The sequence below is a fragment of the Cyprinodon variegatus genome, unplaced genomic scaffold (genome assembly GCF_000732505.1).
Source record: "Cyprinodon variegatus isolate N-32 unplaced genomic scaffold, C_variegatus-1.0 Scaffold26, whole genome shotgun sequence".
Taxonomy (NCBI): domain Eukaryota; kingdom Metazoa; phylum Chordata; class Actinopteri; order Cyprinodontiformes; family Cyprinodontidae; genus Cyprinodon; species Cyprinodon variegatus.
The window spans coordinates 279,422-305,119 of NW_015150479.1; the positions used below are offsets into that span (position 1 = coordinate 279,422).

Sequence of the window (25,698 nt, forward strand, 5' to 3'; positions counted from 1 at the left end):
CCACCTCCAGAGCCAAACTCTCTCAATAGCCCACATCCCTCCACTGCTCTCCATGGAGCAAAAGAATGAACAACCGATTGTTCAAATGAGAGGTAGCCAAAGATAAAGAGAGACTGATTCTAAAAAAGAAAACTTGATTTCTTTAATAACTTTTTCAAAATTTATGCAAATATATGCACACGTATGACACAGAAATTGGTCTTTTCACTCCCAAAGTGCAGAGAGTATTCCTTTTAAGATGGTGTGCTGCTTTGCTTTGACCTGCGACCGTAGCTTCAAGCCATTGTCTTTTATCCCTGCAGCTAAGAAATTTTTCTTGAACCCCTGTGACAAGCCAATTATACTCAAGATATCTAATGTGCTTTAAATGCACAAAATCGACCTTAAGAACATAATGTTTTACAAAGTAACCCAAGACAGAGACATTAAAAAAAAAAAAAAAAGTGTCAGAGAAAGTGGAAAAGGGATGACAATCAGGTATAATTTTAAAAGGAAGCATATCATAAAGAAGAGGAATCTTTGGTACCCTATATAAAATATATCTAGTCTTAATTTAGCAGGCTTGATACAAATTAATTCAGATTTGGAGAAAAACTCTACATCTGTAGCTCAAGAGTATCATTTAACCTTATTCAAACACTTTCACATAAAAGTTGAACAATTATGAAAGTAACATATTTATAAAGCCAAGAGTCAAGACACGTTTGCATTTCTATATTTTATTTAACTTTAAATTGAATCTGGAATTTGAAGGGTTTATTTCACCTGGCTAAAAATGATGAATAGAAGTTTTAAAAAACGCATCTAACACTTGACTAAAAAGACTATAAAATGAGCACAGATGGTTACACTATTAGAGGACAGAATATTCAGATTTTTAGAAGTTGGTTTCAAACAGGGCTGTTGCTAACAATTCCAGTTTCCAAAACCTATGCCCCATTTACACTATCCCTCTCAAACCGATCCTTGCAGTGTTTGGACTGAGCTTGGATCAGTTAACCATGCCAAGCTCGGTTCTTACAACCGTTTACACGTCACATTAGTACATTTCCTCTCCTCCTATTGGCGGTCCACCATACTACAGCTCTCAAGGCAAACAAAAATGTAGGTGCCTGTAAGATTCAGGAACTTCCAGAATTGTTTCTTTCCTCTTCCCAAATTTCAATGAGAGCCTCAGTCTTTGCATCATGCCTGCTGGCACCACGCTCTTTTGATGCCATTAATTGTTAATACGCTGAGAAGAAGTTTGTCTTGTGAAACAGGTGAATAGATCGGTGAAATGCTAAGCTGGACATGCAGAAAAATCCATGAAATGAGTCAGCTGACTGTAAATAGGAGATGATGATATCTGCTCTCTTTGTTATCAGAGAACAGAGCCTCAATTGAACCGTGCCGAGCCCTAATGTTAAACTAGTACTTGATGTAGACAGTTTTGGTTTTGTCTGGCACGGTCCAGTTCAGCTGCGTTTCATTTACACTCAACATTTATCTCTGTTATCGTGCTCGGACCGTTCTTGGAACGGTTTCAAAATCATGGGGCTATGGTCTGAGTCCTGATTTACTGGCTGTTTAGTTTAGATTTGGACCAATATTCATTAAAAACCCAGAGCAGATGCACATGGCATGATAGTTTCTAGTAGGGATATGAGTCAAGTAACAGAAGACTAACTTCCATGTTACTAGATTGAACCATAGAACACAAATACATCAACTGAGGATTTTTTTTTTTATATTTATTCTTTTCCTAACCCAGAAAGTAGTCTATACATTGAAAAAGTACTGATAAAGTATTGATAAGATAAGGCTAAATCCTCACCCTGAACAACTGGTACATGAGCCAAACAGAAGACTTTCCTTATTTATTAACATGTTTTAAATGTCCTTTAAAAGAGATGTAGCAATGGGACAAGTAATTGCATTTAAATGTCAGTTAATACTCATTGAAGGAATGTGTTAGAATACTTGTTTGTTTGCAAGATTGCAAAAATTACATCATTACTGGACATTCCAACCCATGCTATTCAGGAAGCTACTGCAGAGCTAGAGCTAGATAGCTGTTGCAGTGACATCTTGTATCCAAGATGCAAAAAGGAGTGTTATCAGAGTTCCTTCCTCCCAGCAACTGTTACTCTGGTTTTATACTGCTTGCTGCTCCAAGGTGGTCCTCTCTGCACCTTGTTATTGGTTGTAGTCCGTATTTACACTAAGCGCTTTGATCCACTCCACTGTGAGCTCACGGTTGCTCCAAGAAGTGCGCTAAGATTGAGCAATGAAGTTTGTGATAAATCTGGAAGTCAGTCATAGGGAAGAGTTCCAACATAAGAAGAGGGAAATCCATTTTTTAAACTGCTTAACTGATTTGGTTTACAGTATCTACAGAGAAGTCTGTACACATAAATACCATGGTGTGGTGTAATCTGTAGATTGACCCTGAACTGGCTTTGGTATCCAATAACAAATGGAAAACATTTTTGGCAAATAGCAGACGCCCATCACTGCCCTGTGTAGAAATTCTCATTGATCATAATGGGTGTGTCTTTACTGCAAAATTCTCCTCAAACAGTGCTGTGCACCATCTAAATGGGAAGCTAGACTTATAACCACCACTGCTCCCAACAAACTCAACTATATGCTTATATATCTTCTGTTTTTATGTCTTTGCACATTTCTTGAAGAAACCCACCTGAGCTACACACTTCTTTGATCTTTTTTTCTATTTTTAACAGCTAATATCTGCACAGTTAGTTTGCAAATTTGCCCTTACTCTTAAGTCTCGAGTTCTCAATTTTTTCTTTTAACTTTTGGTTTTTCCTTATTTAGATCTGTATGCTTTCATTTATGTATCACTTATAGTTGGCAAATGAGAAATTCCCTACCAGGGAACAATAAAAAAACGATGTTATATAATTGTCTATAGTTGGGGCAATCAAAAAGAATAAGAACACAGATTATTCTTAAAACTTAATTGGCATAGAAGGGTAATTACATTTTATCATGATTTGCTTTATTTGTTTGCAGACAAGCATTACATGAGATTGCACCTAATAAATCGACTAGATCTGTTAGTAACACCTTTAGCATGTTAAACCATTCTGCAACAATGTTTGGATTGCATCGTCAGTGACAAAAAATATGTCTGCTATATTACTGTTGGAAAACATGAAAGCAGACAGAAGGATGCTGTTAACTTCATGCTGCTGCAGTTCAAATCACACTGCAATTACATAAGCCTGAAATGTTACTGCAGCATTTAAAACTGTAACAAGGAAGAGGCAAAGGAGACAGTTAAATTACATGGCTACTCTATCATGTTCTCATAATTATGTGTTAAAATCTGGTAAAAGAAAACAGCAGAGCAAAGGCATCTTTTGTTAAGTCTTTTTCTGGCAGTAGAATCTAAGCAGACAAACTGCTTAGCTTAAAACTTGGACACAAAGTGGGAAATATACAGCCACCCCTTCTGCTAAAGCACAAAATTGAAAAGTTGGAGATTTTTGTGTTTGTTTTTTGTTGTTTATTCCTTTCTGTCTGCTTGTGACTTCATCTACAAACCAATGCACAACAATAACAAAAAAGCTCATATGCACTTAACAATGGTCTATGGCACAGGCTCAATCAGTTATAGCAGAAAGTCTTCCTTTTTAAATATATATACTTTAATGCTGGGGTCTATTTATACCCCTTTTAGATAACTTACTCAATTCCTATCACTATACAACATCAGACTATCTTATTGACATTGTATGAGACTATCATCAACACAAACAGCACCAAAGCTGTGTAACGGAAGCATGATGCATGCAATTCAAAATGATTTACAGCAAACTGTTACATGCATCTTTAGGGGCTAAAAGAGTAAAAATAAACATTTAAATCTGGATGGTATATACAGCTGTCTGAACAGTTTGTCCTAACAACACTACACACATTTGGTTTGTGCTGTTATAACAGCGGTATGGTGATTTCTTAGCATATAATGATTATCAAATTAGAATTGTGTGACCAAAGCAAAAGTCTTACGACCTCTCCGTCTTTTATGGTCTATCATTTAACCTCCATTTGAAGTTTAACAATCTCTTCCTAAAAATACATTCTCGACCTTCTCTCACTTCATCACCAGAAACACTTCATATGGCAGCTGATTAGTGTTCACTGAATCTTTTAAACATCTTCATTACTCATCTAGATACAGCCAATTAGCTCCCAGTTTCTCAGTGTAAAATATTAGTGCCAACTGTGTCTGTTTTAAATTCATCTTACAAAGTCTGCCTTCCTTTCAAGTATAAATAAATGATCTTTTTATGCCCTTTCTGATAAAGCCTATGCTAAATTGAATATAATTCATGCAAAGCACCCTCAGATATAGGTGTCTGTCTCCTTACAGCATACAGCGTATAATTCTTTTAGACTTTATTTATACATTTTAAACTGACTTAAAGTGATGCTTTAAAAATATATATATAAATAAAATGGTTTCTGTGAGGAAGATGATAAGAGCCTCCCTTATCTTTCTATTCATCCATGTCCAAGCCTTGCATGCAACCTCTTCTTCATCTTCGGGGATTTTCCGAACATTGCCACTTGAATCCGTTTTCATCCACCTCCTTCTTGTTATGTTCCATCAACCTCTTCTTTTCCTTGATCCTCTTTAATTCCCTCCTCGACTATTACTGTGATCCATAGCCTTTCGGCTCTCTGTGCCCTATGTAGTCTATACAGTCCAGACAGACAGAACAGATGCTGCAGCAAAGCCAATAAGATCACAAAAGCTGTTGTATTAGTCTGACTTATTGCAATCTAAAATTAAATGAACACACATGGACAACTTGCAAGGTGTCTTGGTGACCTAAACTCGTAATAAATCATCCAACCAGCTCAATTCAATCTCCAACCACTCATAGCCTCCTACAGAAGTAGTAGCCAAGATGCATTGTGTCCGTGCATTGGTCTTCAAAGCAATCGATAGCCAAAAAAATTTAATGTATGTAGTTCTGTTGATGACAACACCTTTCTTCAGCAACTCAACTGTTGTACTGTAAACATTAGGTTGTTTTTTTTGTCTTTGTGTACAGCATTCTTTATTAAGGATTTGTTTGCTATAAAAAAAGGAGTCCAGGATTTGTTTTCCAGTACAAAGAAAAATAACTAAATTTATAAACACACTAATAACTATATGCAGAGAGAGAAAAACATTCAGTCTAGCACTGCACCATGGTCAGAATCAGGCAAATAAAATAATAAAATTGTCTTATACCGGAACGGTACCTGCAACATCAGACACTGTATGTGTGTGATTGAGTTTTAATGATGTTTTAAAAAAGAAAGCTTCATGTAAAAATTAAATGATATGAAAATGAAATTCATAAGATTTATGTTAGACTTCATAGGTTTCATATTTATATGCTGGTAAAAAAATATGTTAGAATTTATTGGAATGTTTACAGAAATATAAAAGTTTAAGAAATAAAAAAATATGTATAAAGAACTGCACACTATTTCATCCTGATGATTAGCCAGCTCATTTAACACATGTAAACTTTTTTTTTTTTTTTTACCTCTCTTAAAATAATTAGAATCAGTAGGAACCAGTGGATAAACAGGAAACAGAAATAAAACAAGGAAAAATTGGAATTGTTAAAATTCAACCCGTTCCCAACCCTAGTTATGTTGTATGGGCGCTTTAAAGGAGGGATTAGTGCACTTCAGCAAATACAAGGCTTAATGGTTAAAGAGCAGCATCTATGAATATTGAAGCAACAACTAAAGACCACAAGGATGTTAGAGCTGGGATAGAAAATGGATCTGATGAAATTAACAATGGTTCTAAGATAAAAGACACATTTTTGAATGAAATGCTTAGAAAAAAGAAACAAAATGCTTGGAAGTTTTTAGAACAAAGCCTTTAATGCAAAATAAGGCCAAGTGAAAGGACTACACTATACCATCTGATCCAACTTTGATGCAATGTCCTTAAAACAGGTCAAAATGAGGTTTAGTATTGTGTGTTGCCTGTATGGCCTCCCTACAATGCCTGGGCATTCGCCTGATGAGGTTGCAGATGGTCTCCTCAGGGATCTCCTCTCTGACCTGAACTAAAGCATCCACCAACTCCTGGCAGTCTGTGGTGCAACCACTGACGAGCACATGGAGGGTTGTGCTCACCAGAAAATGATTGTCATGTGAAAATGATTCTCGATCAGTGTCACTTCCTAAGTGGACAGTTTGATTTCACAAAAGTTGAGTTTAATTGAGTGATTGTGTTGTTTAGGTGTTCCCTATCATTTTTTGAGCAATGTATATGTTAATGCATAATATTCTTAAGACGAAACATTTGCACACACCCAGTCAGATAATGAGAAGACAAAAGAAATGTTTTGTAGGCTCACCCAGCAGAGCTGACATGTTCTGGAAGATTCTGAGCAGCTCTGGAGTGATAGCTGGGCTGTTCTCCAAAGTCACCAACCTACACAATGACAGGGAGGAAAGGGGGAGAACACACATTAAGGAGGAGTAAAGACATGAAGAACAAAGCAGATAAGAAATGTTGAAGCAGAAAATGAGCTGATGATATAAGACAAAAGTGCAAAGGACACGGATTACAGGCGGCAGAAAGAGAACAGGTCAGAAAAACGCAACAATACAAATTACAGACAGAGAGTAAAGGGAGACCACAGACATCATGAAGATGGAGAAAAACAAGAGAGTGAAGGAGGTGAAAAGGCACAAAAGGATATAAAAGGAGAGGAATCATAATTCCAACAGAGCCGATGCTTTTATTTGGTCTTTTATCTTTGGGATTTTATGCTCTCACTACATCTTATTCTAATAATTCTGCTGTAAATCTATTGTTTTGCTTAATTTCTGATAGATATTGAATGTTACAAAGGTTGGTAGTTTAAATGGCTCTGTAAATTAAGTCTGATTGATTTGATTGATTATAGTAAAAAAAAAATATATTGGGAGAAAGCTACAAGGCATTTTAAGAAAAAAACGAAGAAATAAAGAGAAATGTCATTAATATTTGGGCTGTTTAATGCTCTAAATAAATTTCCTGAATTCTGAAAGATGCATAAATTATTTGAAACATCATCAGTGTCCAAATAATCTGTGAAGTTAAAAACATTGCAGGAAGATCGAGCGATTTTTTTTGGCTGATACTGATGCAGTTTTCAGAGGTCTGACTTGCTCAACCTTCTTTTTTTTTTCAAAGACCAAACCAAGTAGAGAAAAATGTGCTGAATGTACTTTTAAAAAGGTAGTAATTTTAATTTTATTTTATGTGGACTAATGTAGGAAAAGAATCTGTTAATATATTGTGAACATTACACACTATTCAGAACAGAAACATCTAATTTGTTATTGCTTTACAGAATGCAAATAAAACAATGGGTTTTAACTTTCAAGGTTAACCATTTGCAGCAACAGCAAAAAATTGCTTCCAGAATGAAGTAGTTTTTCTGTATTGTTTTGTTCATAAATCCCTGGACTGAAATCTAGTTTTGAAGCCACATTCCCCATGAAGTGCTTCACATCTGTGTTGCGGTGAGTCAACCATCTTCTGCAACCCAAGAGCTGGTTTTCTAGTCCAGGCTGATCAGATTAGATTCTCAACTTCTCTTACTTCAGAAACAGCATGTTTGTTATAATCCCAGAACTCTCCTATTAAGATTAAGTTCTAGGGTTGGGTAGATCACCAATGTTAATCCTGTAGGACTGATGTGGTTTGGTTGGTTTGGCTTTTCCTTTACACGATACAGTGATTTGACTCCTCAAAAATGTTATTTAATTTGACCTATAACTCCTGGTATGGGAGTGTTATGAATCCCTATATGTGGCAATGTAACAGAAGCATCCAATATCAGCTTCGTGATGGAAGTTTCAATGCTGTAACCCAAAAATAATTCACTAAGCAGGGCTCTGTCTAGTATTTATTTTTTATTACTGTTGCGGCCTATGGGGGCGGTCTGGGGAGCATAAAAAAGTAAACCATACTTTCTGAAATAATGTATGAATTTTTAAACATTTCCTGAAGCCACAATGCATACATCTAAATTTACTTAAAAAATGGTAAACAGAGGCATAAGCATTACGAAGTGAGTAAGTTATGCAAGCTGGGATAAAATCAGGTAATTATTGTAGTTTAACAGTTTCAGAAAAAGAAGAGATTCTATTAAAAACTTTATTCACATTGTAATTATTTCCAGCCTTGTAATTCTGGGAAGAAACATGGGCAGCTTTGCGTATTCATTGTTTATTGCCTATGAGAAAATCAAACGTGTCTCCTCTCTGCTTTTCTTTGCTCTGTGCTGCAGGTAGATGCAGCTGATTGTGACACAATTTTTACGTAAGTAGTAAGTGACTCTTGGGGGAGCTTGTTATGCAGAGGCAGTAACAGTAATGATTGATAGTTTTACATGAAGTTACTAAACTCGCCCAAAACACAGAAAGGTCAGTAGATGCTGCAGGTTTTGGAGGTGGTTTGTGGGTTGTCCTTGACCATTCTGAAAATTTTTCTTCCCTGCCTCTCTGATATTTTTCTTGGCCTTCCACTTCTGGGCTTAAAGGGGTCATAGAATGCAAAACAGAGTTTACATTGTCAGATGAATAGCGATAGTTCAGTGGGTGAAATGGACGTACAGAGAAGTTCAAACCACATTGAGACCTCCTTTCTCTGCAAATCTCACAATTCTAAACTTCCACCATAAGATGGACAAATTCAAACAAAGGCCAGAGTTGACTTCAATTAGGGGATGTTGCCTTATTTGCTGGGCCGCTGACTGGATCAGACCGGACCGGGCATTCGAACCGACCTATCAGCTCCGGGGCTGGTCCGAACCTGACCCGATGACGGTATGCTTCCCCCGCCTGCCCGGTAAGGCACGTGGCCGCCGTTGTCCAGGCTACCGTCACCGGGAGTTCCGGACTAGCCCCAGAGCTGTTGGCTCGGTTCTGCTGCACAGCAGTCAACAAAAATCCCTGATGATTTTGAAATTCAACCCGGACATTTTTTTAGGTATGAAAAGTAGAACATGTCTGGGAAAAAGAGGACGTCTGGTCAACCTAACATAACAATTCGATGTTTCAGTGAGTGAGTGCTTGTTGCTATGATGCGTCTTTGCTCAGCAGCTTCGCTTGTTGTAAACAAACCAATCAGCGCCCTGGCTATGAAGTTCAAATCTTAATGAAGTTACCAAACCAATTTTCTGTTTCAGTAAGTCAGTGAAAAGTAGTTAAGGGTATTTAAAATCAATAAAATGATTACCGGTAGGTTACCCAATTTTTGTTCCCCTGTCAGGTTTTCTTTCAATGCATATTGCACATTTTCTGTTAGTCCAATAAACATCAATTCAATACTGAAATATTACTATGTCCATCAGTTATTAGATATATCAAACTGAAATAGCTGTTGCAAAACCCACATATTTAGAAATAAAATAATTCAGATTAATAGGGGTGCCAAAACTTTTTCATGCCTTTTTCAAGACTCTATATTTATCTATATCTCTCTATCTATATCTATATAGATATATGGATAGATATATAGATATATGGATAGACAGACAGACAGACACTAATACCAACCATGTTAAGACTGAAATTGGTTTTCTTAAATCTTAAAACTTTGTTTTCTATGTTGTGGAAGAACCCAACACACACAACATAAACATTAAAGCCGCAACACATGAAAGCTCTGATCTCTGCCCTGATCCAGTTCTGCTGCGGGCCGTTTCTACCTCCAAAACACTGGCAGGTCATCAGCCTCAGCTGAAAACCGTGTCTTCAGTCAGAGCACAGATTAAACGGGCTCCTCTGTTTTCCTGTAAAACAACAGTCACACATGCGCAGTGCTTCCACTGCACCATTACATGGCTGCTGTGGAGATGTAATTTCATTGTATGTGCTGGATAAATGTTTTTCAAAAAACATTCAGTTTGAAATTTGTCATAATTAAACCCAAGCCGTAGCTCTACAGTCGTTAATCATGACTAAGGGGTATTTATTACTCTGCTTAACCTAGCAGTAAACTAATTGTCATGAAAAAGAATATCTCCTAAAAACGTCGGCTGATCTGGTTAGTTCTGCTGCTCTGCTGCTTTGAAAACTGGGAACACTGAGTGAAACTATTAACCCTACATGCACAGATTTAGATTTATCCTCCAATTTCCAAAAGGCAACAATAGGTTTCAGGAAAACGTGAAATCTAATTTGACAATAAATCTCAGAGGACGACAGGAAAGGAACAGGAGAGACACTAAAAATGACAGAGAAAAAAAAACTCTTGAAAGATAAAAGCAAGAGAAAATGACAGAGGCTTGTTTAAAGTAAACCCACACAGGACAGTGCTGCTCCATAGATGGGATGAAAGACAGGATGGAGATATAGGGCTGCACAATGCAAAATGAGAGGCAAACTGTGTACATTCTTGAAAAACCTTTTGTTTTGCTTTGCAGGACACTGCACCCCTCTGTAAAATGTTCTTTAAGTGGCTTTAAAATGACTTGATCTCAAAACAATTGCATAAAGTTAGGGGGCGACAAGAATATCCAAGAAATTCAGTGACCATCAGGCGTCTCTGTCTGTGAAAAGGCCAATTTAAACAAGATGTAAAAGTGAGCTCATTAAGCAACACTTATCTGTGAACTGTTTGCATCTGCCCTCTAAACGGGATAGCAAACATTAGTGGGTAAATGAGGCTGACGAATGATAAGCCTAAAAAGACTCATCATTGAAAGGCGCAACACAGAAAAGAGGCAGAAATAAAGAACGCGTGTGTAGGCGTGTGTGTAAGGGATGAAATGAGATCACTAAGTGCTTCATAAACGTCTGCCCCTGGGAATCTTTTTTTATTTCTTTTTCCAGTACTCAGAAATGTATGAGTGCTGCATGTTTATCCATACCAAAGCTCCAGTCCATCCTCAAGCAAGTAGACGTGTGGTGGTTGAGAAACGTCGGTACTCAGCTGGATAACAGGAAGAAGGAAAGGGTAAAGGTTCTTACTCTCTGCCCCAAGGCCCTGGAAGAACAAAAGGATGCAAGAGTCAATGCCAAACAGTGACAGCATGACATGGATGCAGACAGGATGCTTCAAAGGGTTCCTCTGCTGTGCATGCTCCAGTTTAATTTAAGTTATTTGCTGCGCATACGAGCCTAGCATAGCAGAGAAGCAGATTTATACATTTTCTCCCACCACATACTGACACACTCAGTTTTTTTCTTTCAAAAACATAAGAACATGCTGCAAGGCATGTACAGCTTCTCCAAGTTCTATCAACATTAACCTTTCAAAAGAAAACCTTTTTTCATATATTTTAAGTTTTTGATTTTGCAGCAAAATACTTCCTTCAAGCTTCAAGGGTAGTTTGGACATTATATGTTAATTTGATGACCCAATAAAAGAGTGTGGGCCCATTACCTTTGACAATTTAGGGGAAAGAAAACAGTGAAGCACAACTCTAGGAACCGAGTCACAGCTCATTTCCTGGTCATTTGGATTCTAATGACGTTTGGGATGATGTGTGTGTAAGTAGGAAACTACTAATCTTTTTGGGGGAGATAATTCCCTGTTGAGGTCCAAGTCAAACTGTTTTGTCATGGAGAAAACATGCCTTCAGTATAACATGCAGATATAGCTAAAAAAAATAAAATTATTATATGTGTGTATATATATATATTTATCATAAAAAGCACTAATGAGATGAAAATATTAAAACTTTAGATGTGGTTGGGAATAAAAACATTCTCGATACCTTGGCAACCTTATTGCAGGCACGAGGTTAAACTGAATGTAGATTAGCTAGTAATTGTAACCAATTAAAGAATGAAAATATCATCAGTGCATCAATTAGACCTACACCATTAAGTAGAATACAATTTAGCACTTAATAAGCAAAAGAAAATTAAAGTGTCACTTCCCTGTAGAAAACAGGTTAATATTTAGACGTTTAAACCAACCTTGCAGGGTCTAAACACCTTGGATTTAGTTATTGCTACAGCTTAGCCTAAATAAAACTCTGGTTGGTCTATTTAGTAATGTAATGAAGTGTAAAGAGCCATTTCATTTTGTTTTAACCCCTTTTAGCCATGTGATAAACATCTATAAATATCCAACATTTAAATGCCAAACATAAGAGTGAGCTTAAGAGTTATGACATCACCATCTGATGACTACTAATTCATTGTTTAATAAGAGGAATTCTCCAATTATGTTTTCTTATCTTGGTAAAAAAAAAAAAAATATTTGACCTAATCCTAACTAAACGCCAGGAGTCTGATCTGCTTCGATCTCAGACAGTTTAAGAATATTTTTATACAGTAGGTGTGCGAATACACAGTTTTAGCTGTATATATGCAGAAAAATTATCTTTTAGAGCAAAGATGTGGTTATCAGCTATAAAAACTGCTATAGTATTCTCCCAGAAACTGCTCCAATATTTTCCATGCGTCCTGGGAATCAAACTGAACCCTTTACTGATGGTGTCCTTAAAACGCATCCAATTCCTTCCCACATTTGGCTTCATATAAGTTATTCAAACAAAACACTAAAAGTCATGCTGAAGCACTGGAAAGAGTGTTTGTAGACTTAAGAAAGGGGGTTAGGGGGCATGGAAAAAGGAAACGTAATTGTGTGAATGCACAAAGGATCCAGAGTAGAGTTTCAGAACTCTCAATAGTGTTTCTATGAGAAGCACGACACTAAATTTGTTCCCTCTTGCATTTATGTGGGTTTCAAAAGAAACAAGAGCGTCATTTAAACCCCAGCTGGCACAACCTTGTCTTACGGGCAAAATTCATCCATTAAAAAACAAGCGAGTCAATACTGCAGCTTTTATGAGCTTAAGAGTTGACTTAATGCTATGCGGTCATTGGAAGACAAGATTGGTTTGCTCCAGTGCCAGATGGACTTAAGTTTAATAGTCAAAATAAACAGGCTTAACAGACTAATTTCCATTCTGCTTCAGGACTGTTGTTGCTTTAAGTCGGGGTGCTGCAGTTGTAAGAAACACTGACCTTTTCTATTCCATCCAAATTAGTTCTGTTTATTTCTGCTTTCTACACAAAAATCAGACGATTGCCAACAACCAAGAAGATAAGCATTTCCTTCATGGTTAATAGCATGCAAAATAGGGTTTTTTAAAATCATAAAACTTGTTCAAAGCATTGCAAAATAACCAAAATCTCTTTAACCTTTCCATATTCTGTTCCACTGGACCCCCTATAAGTATGCATGTGTAACACCAATATAAAGTAGGGTCTTAATACAAGATTAGAAAGCAGTTTTCAAAGTGTGTTGCAAATAATGTGTTGTATTTAGCCTTTACTTATGTAGGCCTACACAAATTTGATGTTTTAATAGGGCCTTTGGAATTTGTTGGATTAATCAACAAACCACGAATAGATCAATGAACAAACCAAGACAAATCAGAGACAAAACAACAGTTTACCATTAACCACAGGTTCCAAATGAGCCAATATTGAGGCAGAGATTCATCATGCAATAGACAATAACCATTAGCACTTAGAGGCTAATAATGCTAGTATTTTAGCATTTGCTCTGTCAAGGCCTGTTAAACCTTGGCAGGCAAGAACAGTTCTGCAAGGCCCTGCATAAGCCAAAGCAGTCAAGCAACTCAAAGCTCATTTGTTCAACCCCATGAGTTTCACTTAGTTTGCCAGATGCGTTCTCCTGTTGCTCTCAATGGGAGCTTGGCATAATCATCTGCCACTATGAAGTAATGCAGCTGAGCTAGACAGGGGTCCAAAGCATATTGAAGAGTAAGGCGGAAGCTTCATTCCTGTGGGTGACAAAGCTCATGAACTGAGCTATTTTTTCTCATTACCTCTGTGGCAAACTCAAGTGATGCTGCAGCAAATGATCAGAAATGACAACTCATAAAAAATGTCTTGCAAGATGAGGCTCTGCACTGCCAGAAGCAGGCCTAATACACTTTCTACCAGAGTGTTATGAACCTTCTGAGTTTTTGCAAGACTATTAAAGTTGGAAAAAGACACACATAAATATTATAAGAATAACCAATTTGTGAGATAAGCATATTTTAGGCCAGCGGTAAGAAATGGAAAAGTCATGAAAGTGCCAGAGGTACTAAACGCATCCATATATCACAACAGAAGATCTGGTATTTGTGCTTGACACAACATAAGCATTGCAGAGTATACATAAGGATGCAATGAATGGTACCTGCACAAGGTGGATGAGTGTAGTGAGTATGGCACATCGGAGCATGTTGTGTTCTTCAGACTGTTTCCAGAGCAGGGGCAGGTACTGAACCAAACAGCCTACGTATGGTCGGATCTAAAGCAGAAAAACGGTAGAGGGGAATCAAAATATACACCTCACTGTGGAATATAATTCATAGTTTAACATATTTTACAAGAAATGTATTTAAAAAATTGTTTATTTCAGATTAAAAATAAGCCAAGCAGCAACACTAATAGGGGTGAATGCAGACATCATTAATAGGCCTGAGCAGAAGAGAGTCGACAGGCTCATCTTTTAGAATAAAACTGCCTTCATTTTCACTATTTGCTAAAGGTCAGCATGGTTACAGAGAAATTACTTTATCACTGCTAAACTTTTTTCATAAAAAGAAATCAGAGAGTCGCTTTTAAACATCATAAAATTCTCAGCATCATTGCTGAATGGCAGTAAAAACGACATAATTTTATACTGGAAAACACTGTTGAGGAACAATGCTAGAAGGAAAGTTCTTTGAGCAAAACAGCAGATGGACCAATCAGTCCTTTTCAGTTACTTAATTGAAAAGAAAAGGGGGGGTTGCATATTGTGCATTGTAATATATCTGTGAAAGAACAAATGGGGTTAAATGTTTTGTACATGAATAAATACAACATATGCAGAGACACAATTCAGACATCACAACAACATAAGAAATACCCAAAACTTCCTCTTGAAAAATTACGAAAGCTTGACAGACGGAGCTCTGATGACCTACCAGCAGCAACATCTAAGGTCAATTAACAACATATGATGTATAAACGAAGCACAAATGGATTTAAAGCTACAGCGGTTAATTTAAATGCCTTCTTTTTTGTTTTGCAATTTAAATGTGGAAAATGTATTTTCTCAAACTCTCACAAAAACATCCTAAAACTCTGCCAGAGTGTGGGCAGAATCTGCAGATCAAAACTGTAGCTTATCTTTTTTTACCTGAAAAGATCATGTCTCCATATCCTCCTGTCCTAAATATCTAGCCAGGCATGTCAACCCTCACTATAACCATTCATCTTTTCCTTTTACCACCTCTTCTTTTTCCTTTTACATCCTCCTATTTGCTTGGCAGCTCCCTCTTTCCCACACAGACTGTATCTCTCCTCAACACATTTTCAAACCAACTCAATTGTGACTTTTACTTTTCAGCAGAACAGAAAACTGATGCAGTTATTCACGGTTATCCCGGTCCAACCCTGCTGGTTTGAAGGCAAAATTAACTAAATTCAAAAATGTTAAGAGTACTTCTGAAAATTCAGAACTATATACCCACATAATCATTCATTCATATAACATTTTAATCACAAAACCAAACAAAAAATTAGCTCACTTAAACAACTGGATAAACAAAAGTAGAAAAAAACACAAGCAAAGAAAATACTAATTAGAACAATTTTTAATCTTTTGTGGAGAAACAGTTCTGCTGCTTAATTTTAAAACAAATTAAAGCAAAAACAGATAAACATCCTCTGAATGCAGCAAATGTTATAAACATGCTTTCTGAGCAGAAAAACAAAATAAATGTCTGGAACTGCTTCAGTTTTCACACCAGAAATACTTTAAAAACAACTTAAAAACTACTTAATGCTACAATAAATGTTTTAATCCCATTTGTCTTGAGCAAATAACAAATATAAGCTGAAGAAACACATATCTTTTTTTATAGTAAATCCAAAATCTACATTGCTAATATGCTTTGTCACAAAGTTATCCAGCAAACTGGATGTAAGGCAGAGGAGGGAAAAAAAAACCGTTTATTTTACCACTTTGATCTTTCAAACATTTAGCATTAGGGCTGAAACAATTAGTCGGATTAATCGTAATAGTAATCGATTCATTGTTTACTGGAGCATAGGGACTCTAAAACATGTCTTAAGCTAACAGAGCGACATACTTAGAGTAGTAATTATTATCAAAATTGCAATATATATATATATATATATATATATATATATATATATATATATATATATACCAAAATTTAGCATTTTAGAAAAAGAAAACAAACAATTCTGTCAATTATCTCTATCCAGAACTCCTCAGGTAGAAAAGTTTTATTTTCACCTGGTTTAATTCTGTATAATATTTTTAAGGAAACTTTTGCTATCGAATTATTAATCGATTAATCGAAAACATTATGAACAAATAAATCGATTTGAAAAATATTTGTTCGTTGCCCTATTTACCATTATAATAATCTTAATAATTAGGGAGGCAGGATATTATCAGAATGTTATCAATATCAGCATCAGCAGATATTAGAGTTAAAGTTCAAATCTGACATTCCACCGATCTAACTAATTGATTTTATGATAAACAAGTGAGTGTCATGCCTGCATCACCATTGGGTCATATTCTGATGCAAGAGAGATGTCAGTAAAATATAAAAATATTTTGAAAAGTGAGAAAACTATAGAGTCTGTAAGTACGTCAAAGGAATAAAATATCTGTTATCAGTTAGTTGAGTTGTAAAGTATTGGCATATCGACCAAATTTCCAATATCATGCTTCCCCAACAACAATATTTCTGGATGGCATTATGAAGGTTCTTATAGTCACACAAAACGTGTATGTTAACATTCTATTTTTGTGCAACATATTGCAATAAAACCAAATGAAACCTCAGAAATCTCCACTTTGACTAACTGTAACCTTCTACATGGTGTTAAACATGCAGCGGCGCCGTGCTGCAAACCCCACACTGGGATTTTTTATTTCTTTTTAGCTCAATTACACCTTAGTAGAGAGCGAGTTGGAAGCCAAGGGAACAGTAAATAATAAAATAAAAAAAAACGTGACATAGAGCCCCGAGGACAGAGATAAAAAGTGAGGAAAAGCAGACCCACTAACCAGCCTAGGGTGACATTTGCGAGATTGACAGTGAAAAAAGAGCTAAATCACACATCTGTCATCGTGTTCATTTCAATTCAAGCTACACTCATGGTTTCATTGCTGAGGGTTTTTCTCTTCAACTTCTGCCACTCAGTGTGGGTTCAAAATCCTCTGTGAGGGGATCTAGAATATTAATGTGACTTCAACCGACTCACAAAATTTAGCCAGTGCCAACAACTGGTGAAGACGTCAACAAAATGACAGTCCACTAGGATCAAAGTAACACATTTGACAGATTTAAGTCAAGGAATCATGTAGGCAAAGGTACTAAGAATGTATCATTAAAAAATAAATCAAAGGGAAAACAGCAGGGGGTCGAGAGACGGTCATTATTTTTAGGGCTGACAGTTAAATGGATTAGATTGATACTCAGAAAAAATGGAATCCTTATGACCATAAAAGCAGTGCAGAAAGATGACTGTACCCGCATGGAAAATTAGAGCAGACGTAAGAACAAGAGCTGCCTGGGGCCTTGTGATTTAAAAAGAATTGGGCTAAGACGCACTGAAAATATTACTGGGAAATCACTCATTTCTGTCTTACTGTGAAGTTTTGTTGCTGTTTGGCTTTTCTGGTCCAAGTGTTGCACGAAGTGACAAATGTTTTGTATCTGTGTGTCACTTTTTCCCCTCAGAGTACAGGTCAATACCTCCAATTTGTGCAGTTATTCATCACAGCGTAACAGAATGTCTCCCTTTCACAAGGGCACCTTCATATTTTTCACCACAACTTCATTTTTCCTGCTTGAGACATCTACAGATGCAACTCAATGAATCAAAAAATGATCAAAAACTTAGATGATTTCCGAGATCCATTTTAAAAGTAAACTATATATGGATTTGTTAGTGTTCGATTTCCACTATTACATATCATTTTGAAGATTATGGCTTTCAGCTTTTTTTTTTTTTTTTATGAAACCTTTTCCTGTACTATACAGTATTTTTACTTACCACTTAGTCTGAGATCTACTTTGCTTGACTTGCTGCATTAAAGCAACATAGCGTAGAGGTGATCAGCCTGTGGACCTTTGGTTTCAAGGCTGCTTTAATAGTGACTTCATCTAAAGCCCGGCGTACACTGTGTGATTTTCCAGTTGTGCGAGAATCTGTCAATCGGGCCTACTTTCAGCCTGATCGTGCGCAGTGAGTCGTTTAGTGTACAGGGGGTTACGAGCGGTAAGCAGCCTCTCACGACCACCTCCCGATCAGGAATCGTGGGCAAATCGCTCAGAGCGCATGCGCAAACAAGGTTTTTTCTTTTTCTTTTTCCTCTCAGATGTAAACACAGCAGCATGGCAGGGATGCAATGAGTGAAATGCAGTTCTGTCTGTAAAATTGACAGACCGTAGTAGCCACGTTTGCTCAGCCATGTCTTTTATTCCAAATACACCGTTGGCTTTTCTTTTTAGGACTTTCAGCACAAAATTGCACAAATTGCGAAGGCAGCACAGTTTGCTATAGTGAGCTTAATATTCACTTTCTAATTGTTTGGCTTCAGGATAGAGAGCTACAGAGAAGCTCCATCTCACTGTGGAGCCCAACGTGGTTTTTAGTCGTACAGTGTGAGCAGGTAGATAGCATCAGAGCGTCTGGCTGAACATAAATTGTGAGCTGTGAGCTCACAATGTACGACTAAACCCTGCGATTAGTCGTATAGTATGAGCAGCAGCTGCGTGCAACGATTGAAAAAAATCGCACAGTGTACACCCAGCTTAAGCTACTCCTTGACCAAACGTCATTGTTTATCTATGGGATTTACATTGGAACAGTTTGGTCACAAATAGTCAACCTCCTCGTCTGTGCTGCGTAATTTATGAGTGGAATTTATCTGGTTTTGTTTTTATCTAATTCAGGTTTAAGTATCCTTTTAAACTTACAATGTCAGATTGTGCATGCCTTGTTTTTTTTTTTTATTTGTAATAAAGAAACAATAATACATAAGAATAAAGAACAAAAACAGAAAAAAACTGGTTAATCACTCAGAAAATTTTAAATCAATGTTGCTCGTCTTCCTGTTTTACTACATTTCTTCCTTTCAATCGTCGTTCTGTATACATATATTTGTACATAGAGTGGTAAACAGGCAGCATAATGTATCTTTGTGGCCAATTGTCAGATGCAATGTAGTGGAAAGCCAGCAATGTTCACATTGTTATTTTATGCTGTATTTTCATATTATTTTAAATAGATTTTACTGTTTGTTTTTTTAAACAGAACATAAAAATAAAAGTGCTCCCTATATTACAATGGATAGCAAAGAAGGAAGACCAAAAACCCACAACAAACCCACAGCAACCCCACATGCTCCCACCAATCATCCTGCACAATGCTGTTCCTTCTCTTGTCCTTATAGTGAAAAAAAAAAAAAAATAATAATAATAATAATAATAATAGTGATGATAATAAAAAGGGAAATTCCAAAAGATGGGATTGGCAACATTAAAAGTGGATACAAAAATTTAATAGAAATGATTAGTTAGATTCAAATTTAAAAGACAACTGCAATAAATTCAAAACAGCAAATATTATTGTAATATTTTAAGAAACACAGTTTTATTTTGTTTTTTATAGCTGTAGTTTTCAAGATAAAAACAAAATAAAAGAAACAAGTTATTATACAGTAACTCATCAATTTTGATATATTCAAATGATTTATATATTATTATAAACTATGTTGTCATATTCTAAACTATGCTGTAAAAGTTTAGAATATGACAAACTCACCTGGGTGTTCACTCTCTCGATGACGCAGGAGATAACATGGAGCACCTGCATCTTAGTGTCACACTCTGTCACCTGCTGCAGCAGCTGGAAGAGCAGCCCAAAGATGGACTCCAGGTACTAAAAACAGACACACAACATTCAAGATTAATTAAGAGGATGAACCACAAACAAAGCTTCATTCCAAAAGAAGTTGATTCAGAGCTACTTACTGGAAGGAATTGTTCTGTCCGGAACTCAAAGTCATCAACAGGTGATTCTGAGTTATGGATAAACATTTACTGCATTGGATGGACTAAAAACAAAGCAACGTTTGTACACTCTGAACACATACTGTAAAGTCTGCAACAATAAAATCTATAAGTTTATAACAGATGGAACATTTGATCCTTTTCTGAATAGTGAGGATATTCAGCTTTAGTGTTGTAGCCGTTTCAATCCGCACCTGTGAGGAGAGGAAAAAAAAGCAAATTTTAAAAAATAATAATAAATTACATAGTCCTTGTGTTGTAGTACAGAAAAATTGTAATAAAGAAAGCTGCTTTAAAAAAAAAAAAAAAAAAAAAAAGGAATAAGCAAAACCTATATTCTAGATTTCGGGTGAATATACCCAAGTATATTCGTTTTTCAAAATGAACAAATACAAAAAGCAGTTTAATAAAAGAAAGCAACCAGTATATAAAGAACAAAGCGATAAAGAAACCCTATTTCAATGCCTTTTTGATTTCTAAAACACATCCTTGTTTGAAAACAGCTTCCTCTAACCTAAAAAAAAACAAAAAAAACACACCTTTTATTTCTCCAACCTCACCACAAAAAAACAAAAAATAAAAAAAATGTAATTCAATTTATTTTTACTCAGACTACTGAGGTTTTAATTGAATAAAACTGTAACAGGATTCAAACTTAAAGAGCCTAACTTTCAACCACATAACAAATCGGTCTAAACTATAAAGCATAAAATCCACTGCTTAACAGATTAGTTAAAAAAGTAGCAGCTGTACACATATACGTCAGTTGCAGTCTAGTGAAAATTGTTAAGCCAGCTGCGTTTTTTTGGTTTCCAGGCCACAATATTTCAATAAACCTTTTGGGGTTATCATTTTTTTTATGCAATAGTGTAGGAGTTTTCTTTAAATAGATTTATGGCTTATTATTATTATTTTCTTTTTTTCCTCAAAACAGAACATTAAAGTTCTCCCTATATTCATATGGACAGCAAAGCAGGAAGACCAAAAACCAACATCCAAACCCACAGCCACCCTCCATGGTCCCACTAATCCCATGCTGTGCCTTCTCTTTTCCTTATAGTGAAAAAAAAAAAAAAAATAATAATAATAATAATAAAATGATGATGAAAAGGGAAATTACACAAGATGGGATGGGTTACATTAATAAAAGTGGATAAAAAAAACAGTATAACTTTTATAATAATAATTTTATTTTTACTCAATAGTATAGAGGTTTTAATTGAATAAAACTGTAACAGGATTCAAACATAAAGAGCCTAACATTCAACCACATACCAAATCGGTCTAAACTGTTACACATAAAATCTACTTGCTTAATAGATTTGTTTATTTTTCTATATACCATCAGTATAATCAAGCAGAGTCCCAATAGGGGGCGTAAACATCCACCAGGGTGAGAAACTGTGTGGCAGGAGATTAAAGGAGGCAAACGAGGACAGAGAAAGAAATAGGTGAGAACTCAATTACTGCGAATCATTTCATGCAGCTAACTTGAGTCTCTGTTGCTATAATCACAAAGCAAGCAGTCCTGTTGGATAATATTCTATAAATAAAATATTTAAAAGTGTTATCTTTGTTTTGCTCCAGAGGTAATTACTGTGTGACTGACCCCAAACTAAACAATGGCACAGAGTATATCTAAATCATTCATTACCCCAGTTCAAACAGACTTTCCTCATCAAAGGTGAGGTAAAGCGGAAAAGCAATTTCAGATATGTAGCACTAGTTACATCCACGAGGGGAAAAAAAGGTGATCCTTGTTTTTTCTTGCATCAAACACTGAAGCCTCTCAGCACATCAACATCAGTGATATCTGCACGGGTCATCATTTGTTTCTGTTTTCCCAGCTACACATACCATCGCCATTTGTGCAATTGCCAGCAGGTCAGAACAGTGGGTCCTGGCAGCTGATGTTAGCTTTTCCCCATAAGAGATGAAAGTGATAAGTCTTCTTCATAAGGCTGAGTCACTTGCTAATCCCACTGCAGATGGTATCTGCAATGACTTCTAGAACCTGATCTAATAGTCGACACCTGAATCTTTTGATAAAATGTAGAAAACATAAGGGCAGCGATCAGGCACCGAGAAGTCTCTAAAGAATGCAAGCATCCACGTTGGGTTTAAATGTTTATTTAAGACAGAGTAATGAAACAGAGTACAACATTCAAGTGTAACCCAAGTGACAACTTCAAACAACTTCTATAGCTTTAAAGCTGTGTGCAGTGAAACTTCTCCTCCCATCAACTTAGATCTTACAGATCAATCAATTAAAGAAGTTAGTTCAGTTATAAATAAAAAAGAAGCTACTCAAACCAAGCTAAACCATATTTGGGTATTGCTGCGATGCTCGTGTCCTGAAATACTGTTTCTTTTATACCCAATATAACAGGGCTCACGCAGTATATGTAAAACAATCTTCGTGTTACTGGGATGTCAATGTAAAAACACAAAACAAAAAAAAACAACTGAAAATGTTAGAACTGTAAATTTACAGTCATAAGTTTTATATATTTTTTACTATATTTCAAGGCTGCACTTTAAAAAAAATGAAATTGTTCATAGAGCTGTTCTAAGCGAAAATTTATTTTTGTTTTACACTTGTGTAAACAAAATGACAAGTAAATCTGTCTAAGTCTAATGTTGGGTTTTACAAATGTCAAAGAGATCTTCGTGTTCTTTTCTATTAGCAGTAGCTTTGCCTGGTGAGTCTTTCATGGATGGCATCTTGCCAGCCTCTTTCTCATTGCTAAATTATGAACATTGACCTTAACCAAGGAAAAGGTGAGGTCCACAGTGCCTTAAGTGTCATTTCCAGTTCTTTTGCAACTTCTCCAATGACTCAGCTAAGAAGTCTTGCAGTAGCCAGTTGGATAGTCCCTCACTTTCACAATTGTTCCAGTTTTTCCCTGATTTCGCAGTCCCAACGCTTAACATAATGCTGGGGGAAAGGCTGGGGTTTGGGATAGGATGATTTGGATAGAATTTATTTTAAATAAAATTATCTTTTAAAAACCGCTTTTAGTACCAAATTGTGTTATCAGTTATTATCTTAAAGGTGTAGTGGAGGTTTCTCGCAAATTTTTGAAAGACCCGCCTTCTCCACTTTAAAAAGAAAATGCAAAACCCTGTACCTGCTGCCGAGAGGGAACGCCTATTAAACGGTTGCAAGAGCATGCACAAGCCCAATTTCTCCTCGTGGATGCTCTGTTTAAAAGTTTACTTTCCAAAAGAAGATTAGCAATTTTTCAACTCTGTCAGACTCACCACCGATAAGCAGGACTGGGTATTTTCGCCAAAGTCCTGAATCGATTCGATTTTGATTCATATAGTTCTAAATCGATTAATTTCGATTCGATCTGTTTTCACAATAATGAAAGTGGTTCAACTGTGTTTCCAAATACTCATGTATTTTATTTTCTTCTTTTATTAAACACAAAGTTCAAACCTGTAAATCTGACAGTTTAAACTTGAGATGTGAACAAAATTGTCTCAAAAGTGCAAACTTGTTTGTGAAAAGTGAAAAAGTGAAGCCTCACTCGAGCAAGCAGACGTGACACAGCAGACATGCATGAGCTGCATTGTCTCCACTGTACAAACCATATTTGTAGCGTTGCGTGTATCAACTACAGGGTGTATGTTGGTCAGTCCCCATTTGTTAATGTTTTCAGTCCAGCTATTTGCTATATTTGCAGCTGTCTGGCTCGAAGTCATCTTGAGAGCATCTTTCCTGCTCATTTGAATGTGAACGTCACGCACGTCACTATAAAACGAATCGATCTCATTTCCTAGTCATCGATTTTGCAAAAATGTAAAGGAATCCTTTCAAAATCGATTAAATCGATTTTTTTTACCCAGCCCCACCGATAAGTGAAAATGGGGACAAGCACGTAGGACAGCCTTACATAAACATATCACCACTTATTGGACCATTGGACCACTTATTTTGAGGATCCACTGCGGAATAAAACATCCTCCACTATAGCTCAATAAAATGGGCTAATAATGATGACCGACTGTGTTCTAAAAACTTTAATGGAAAGCTTTAGAAATTACTTTACAAAAGAAGATTTCTTTATAAAAAGTAAAAATATCAGAGACGACCCTTAGTCTGATGAAGATGATGCTGTCATATATATTAAGAGACTCGCTCAGTCAGAGGCTGCTGTAAACACAGATCACTACAGGAGATCCTTCCAGACTACAGCCATCAGCATCAATTACTCATTGAAGAAAGCCCTATAATATGAATTAGAACTCTTTAATTGTCCTTGGAGTTTGTACGGTATTTTTGAACCGAATTGAACAGACACTTTTAGTTATGACAAAACAGCAGAAATGCATGAGTGGTAAACACTTTTAGCAGCACTGCATACATATTTACTGCTTTTAGCAGTAGTCTGTTAAACAACACAGAGAAGCTGGGAAGCTTATCTGGCAGAAGCACTCACAGAAACACTTAATAAAATACAAACAGCTTGAAGTTCTGCTAATTCCTGAACAATTTGAAGCTATAAAAGCCTGTGAGGAAAGTGACTCAGTAAATTTATGTTATTTTGATTTATTACATCCCTAAATAAGCCCTTTACCTGCCAACACAACCAAATAAAGAAACATGTTTTGGACCACTTATACAAAGGTTTTTCCAAGGTGTGTCCTTTTTTAAAAGATATTTAAAGTTAAATAATCCTTTTTCAAATTAATAATTTTTTTTAAACGAAAAACAGATTCAGCATAAAATGAATAAGTTGCTTTGTTTATTAGCCTGAATTAAAATGTAATATATCATTAGTTACTAACTGATAATGGACTTAATTCGGACAATATGAAGCCTAACTTTTTTCTGCTGTGGCCAGTATAAAAAATGGGATCCATAGGACCCTGGGCTCTTATATGCAATTTACCAAAGATGCACAACCTTTTTTGATTTTATCCTAGAGAAGTTTCATGCTGAATTCCTGCAACAACCTGCTTTAACCATGTCCTTAAAATGCTGCATCTACTGCCAAGAAATCCAAAAAATCCTGATCCTAAACATAGATCAGAGTACATTAAATCCAGTCTTCAATCACTGAAGGATAAAAATGTGCATCTAATTGCAAAAAAACAAAAATCCAACTAAAATATATCTTCAGGACAATAAAACAATATGGCAAATGCAGTGTTCACAACTAAATAGAAAACCTGGGAGTTGAGATGAAGAGACAGGAACATAAGATGACTCTGAATTCTAGGCAACCTAGATATTGCTAATTTGTTCAGTGTAATAATCAAATTTCACTGTATGCTTGTAAGTTGTTACTGTAGATAAATAAACATCTATAGAAACCAGTGGTTTGCAAAGAAAAATATTTCCTGATGTAGATTTTTATTTTCCCCGTTTAATAAATCTAGGTATAGTGTTTCTTATATTTTACAATATAAGAAATACATATACATATATATACATATATATATATTAGTGCTGTCAAAATTATCGCGTTATTATCGCGTTAACGCGAGGCCATTTTAACGTCGATAATTTTTTTAACGTGAGATTAACGCTATGTGGTTTTATGGTACAATTTTCCAAGTACATCCCGCTGCAGCC

At 36.0% G+C, this 25,698-nt stretch overlaps 1 protein-coding gene across 1 annotated transcript in view; it reads right to left on the reverse strand.

Annotated features, from left to right (window-relative positions):
- ipo11 (importin 11) overlaps positions 1 to 25,698 on the reverse strand; it is a 179,039-nt gene that overhangs the window by 70,124 nt on the left and 83,217 nt on the right. Inside the window, exons 17-22 of the mRNA XM_015396107.1 lie at positions 20,272 to 20,305; positions 20,073 to 20,113; positions 19,864 to 19,980; positions 14,198 to 14,311; positions 10,899 to 11,014; positions 6,387 to 6,463 (exon numbers count right to left, since the gene is read on the reverse strand). Of these exons, the coding sequence (XP_015251593.1) occupies positions 6,387 to 6,463; positions 10,899 to 11,014; positions 14,198 to 14,311; positions 19,864 to 19,980; positions 20,073 to 20,113; positions 20,272 to 20,305 (499 nt within the window). The remainder of the gene's footprint in view (positions 1 to 6,386; positions 6,464 to 10,898; positions 11,015 to 14,197; positions 14,312 to 19,863; positions 19,981 to 20,072; positions 20,114 to 20,271; positions 20,306 to 25,698) is intronic.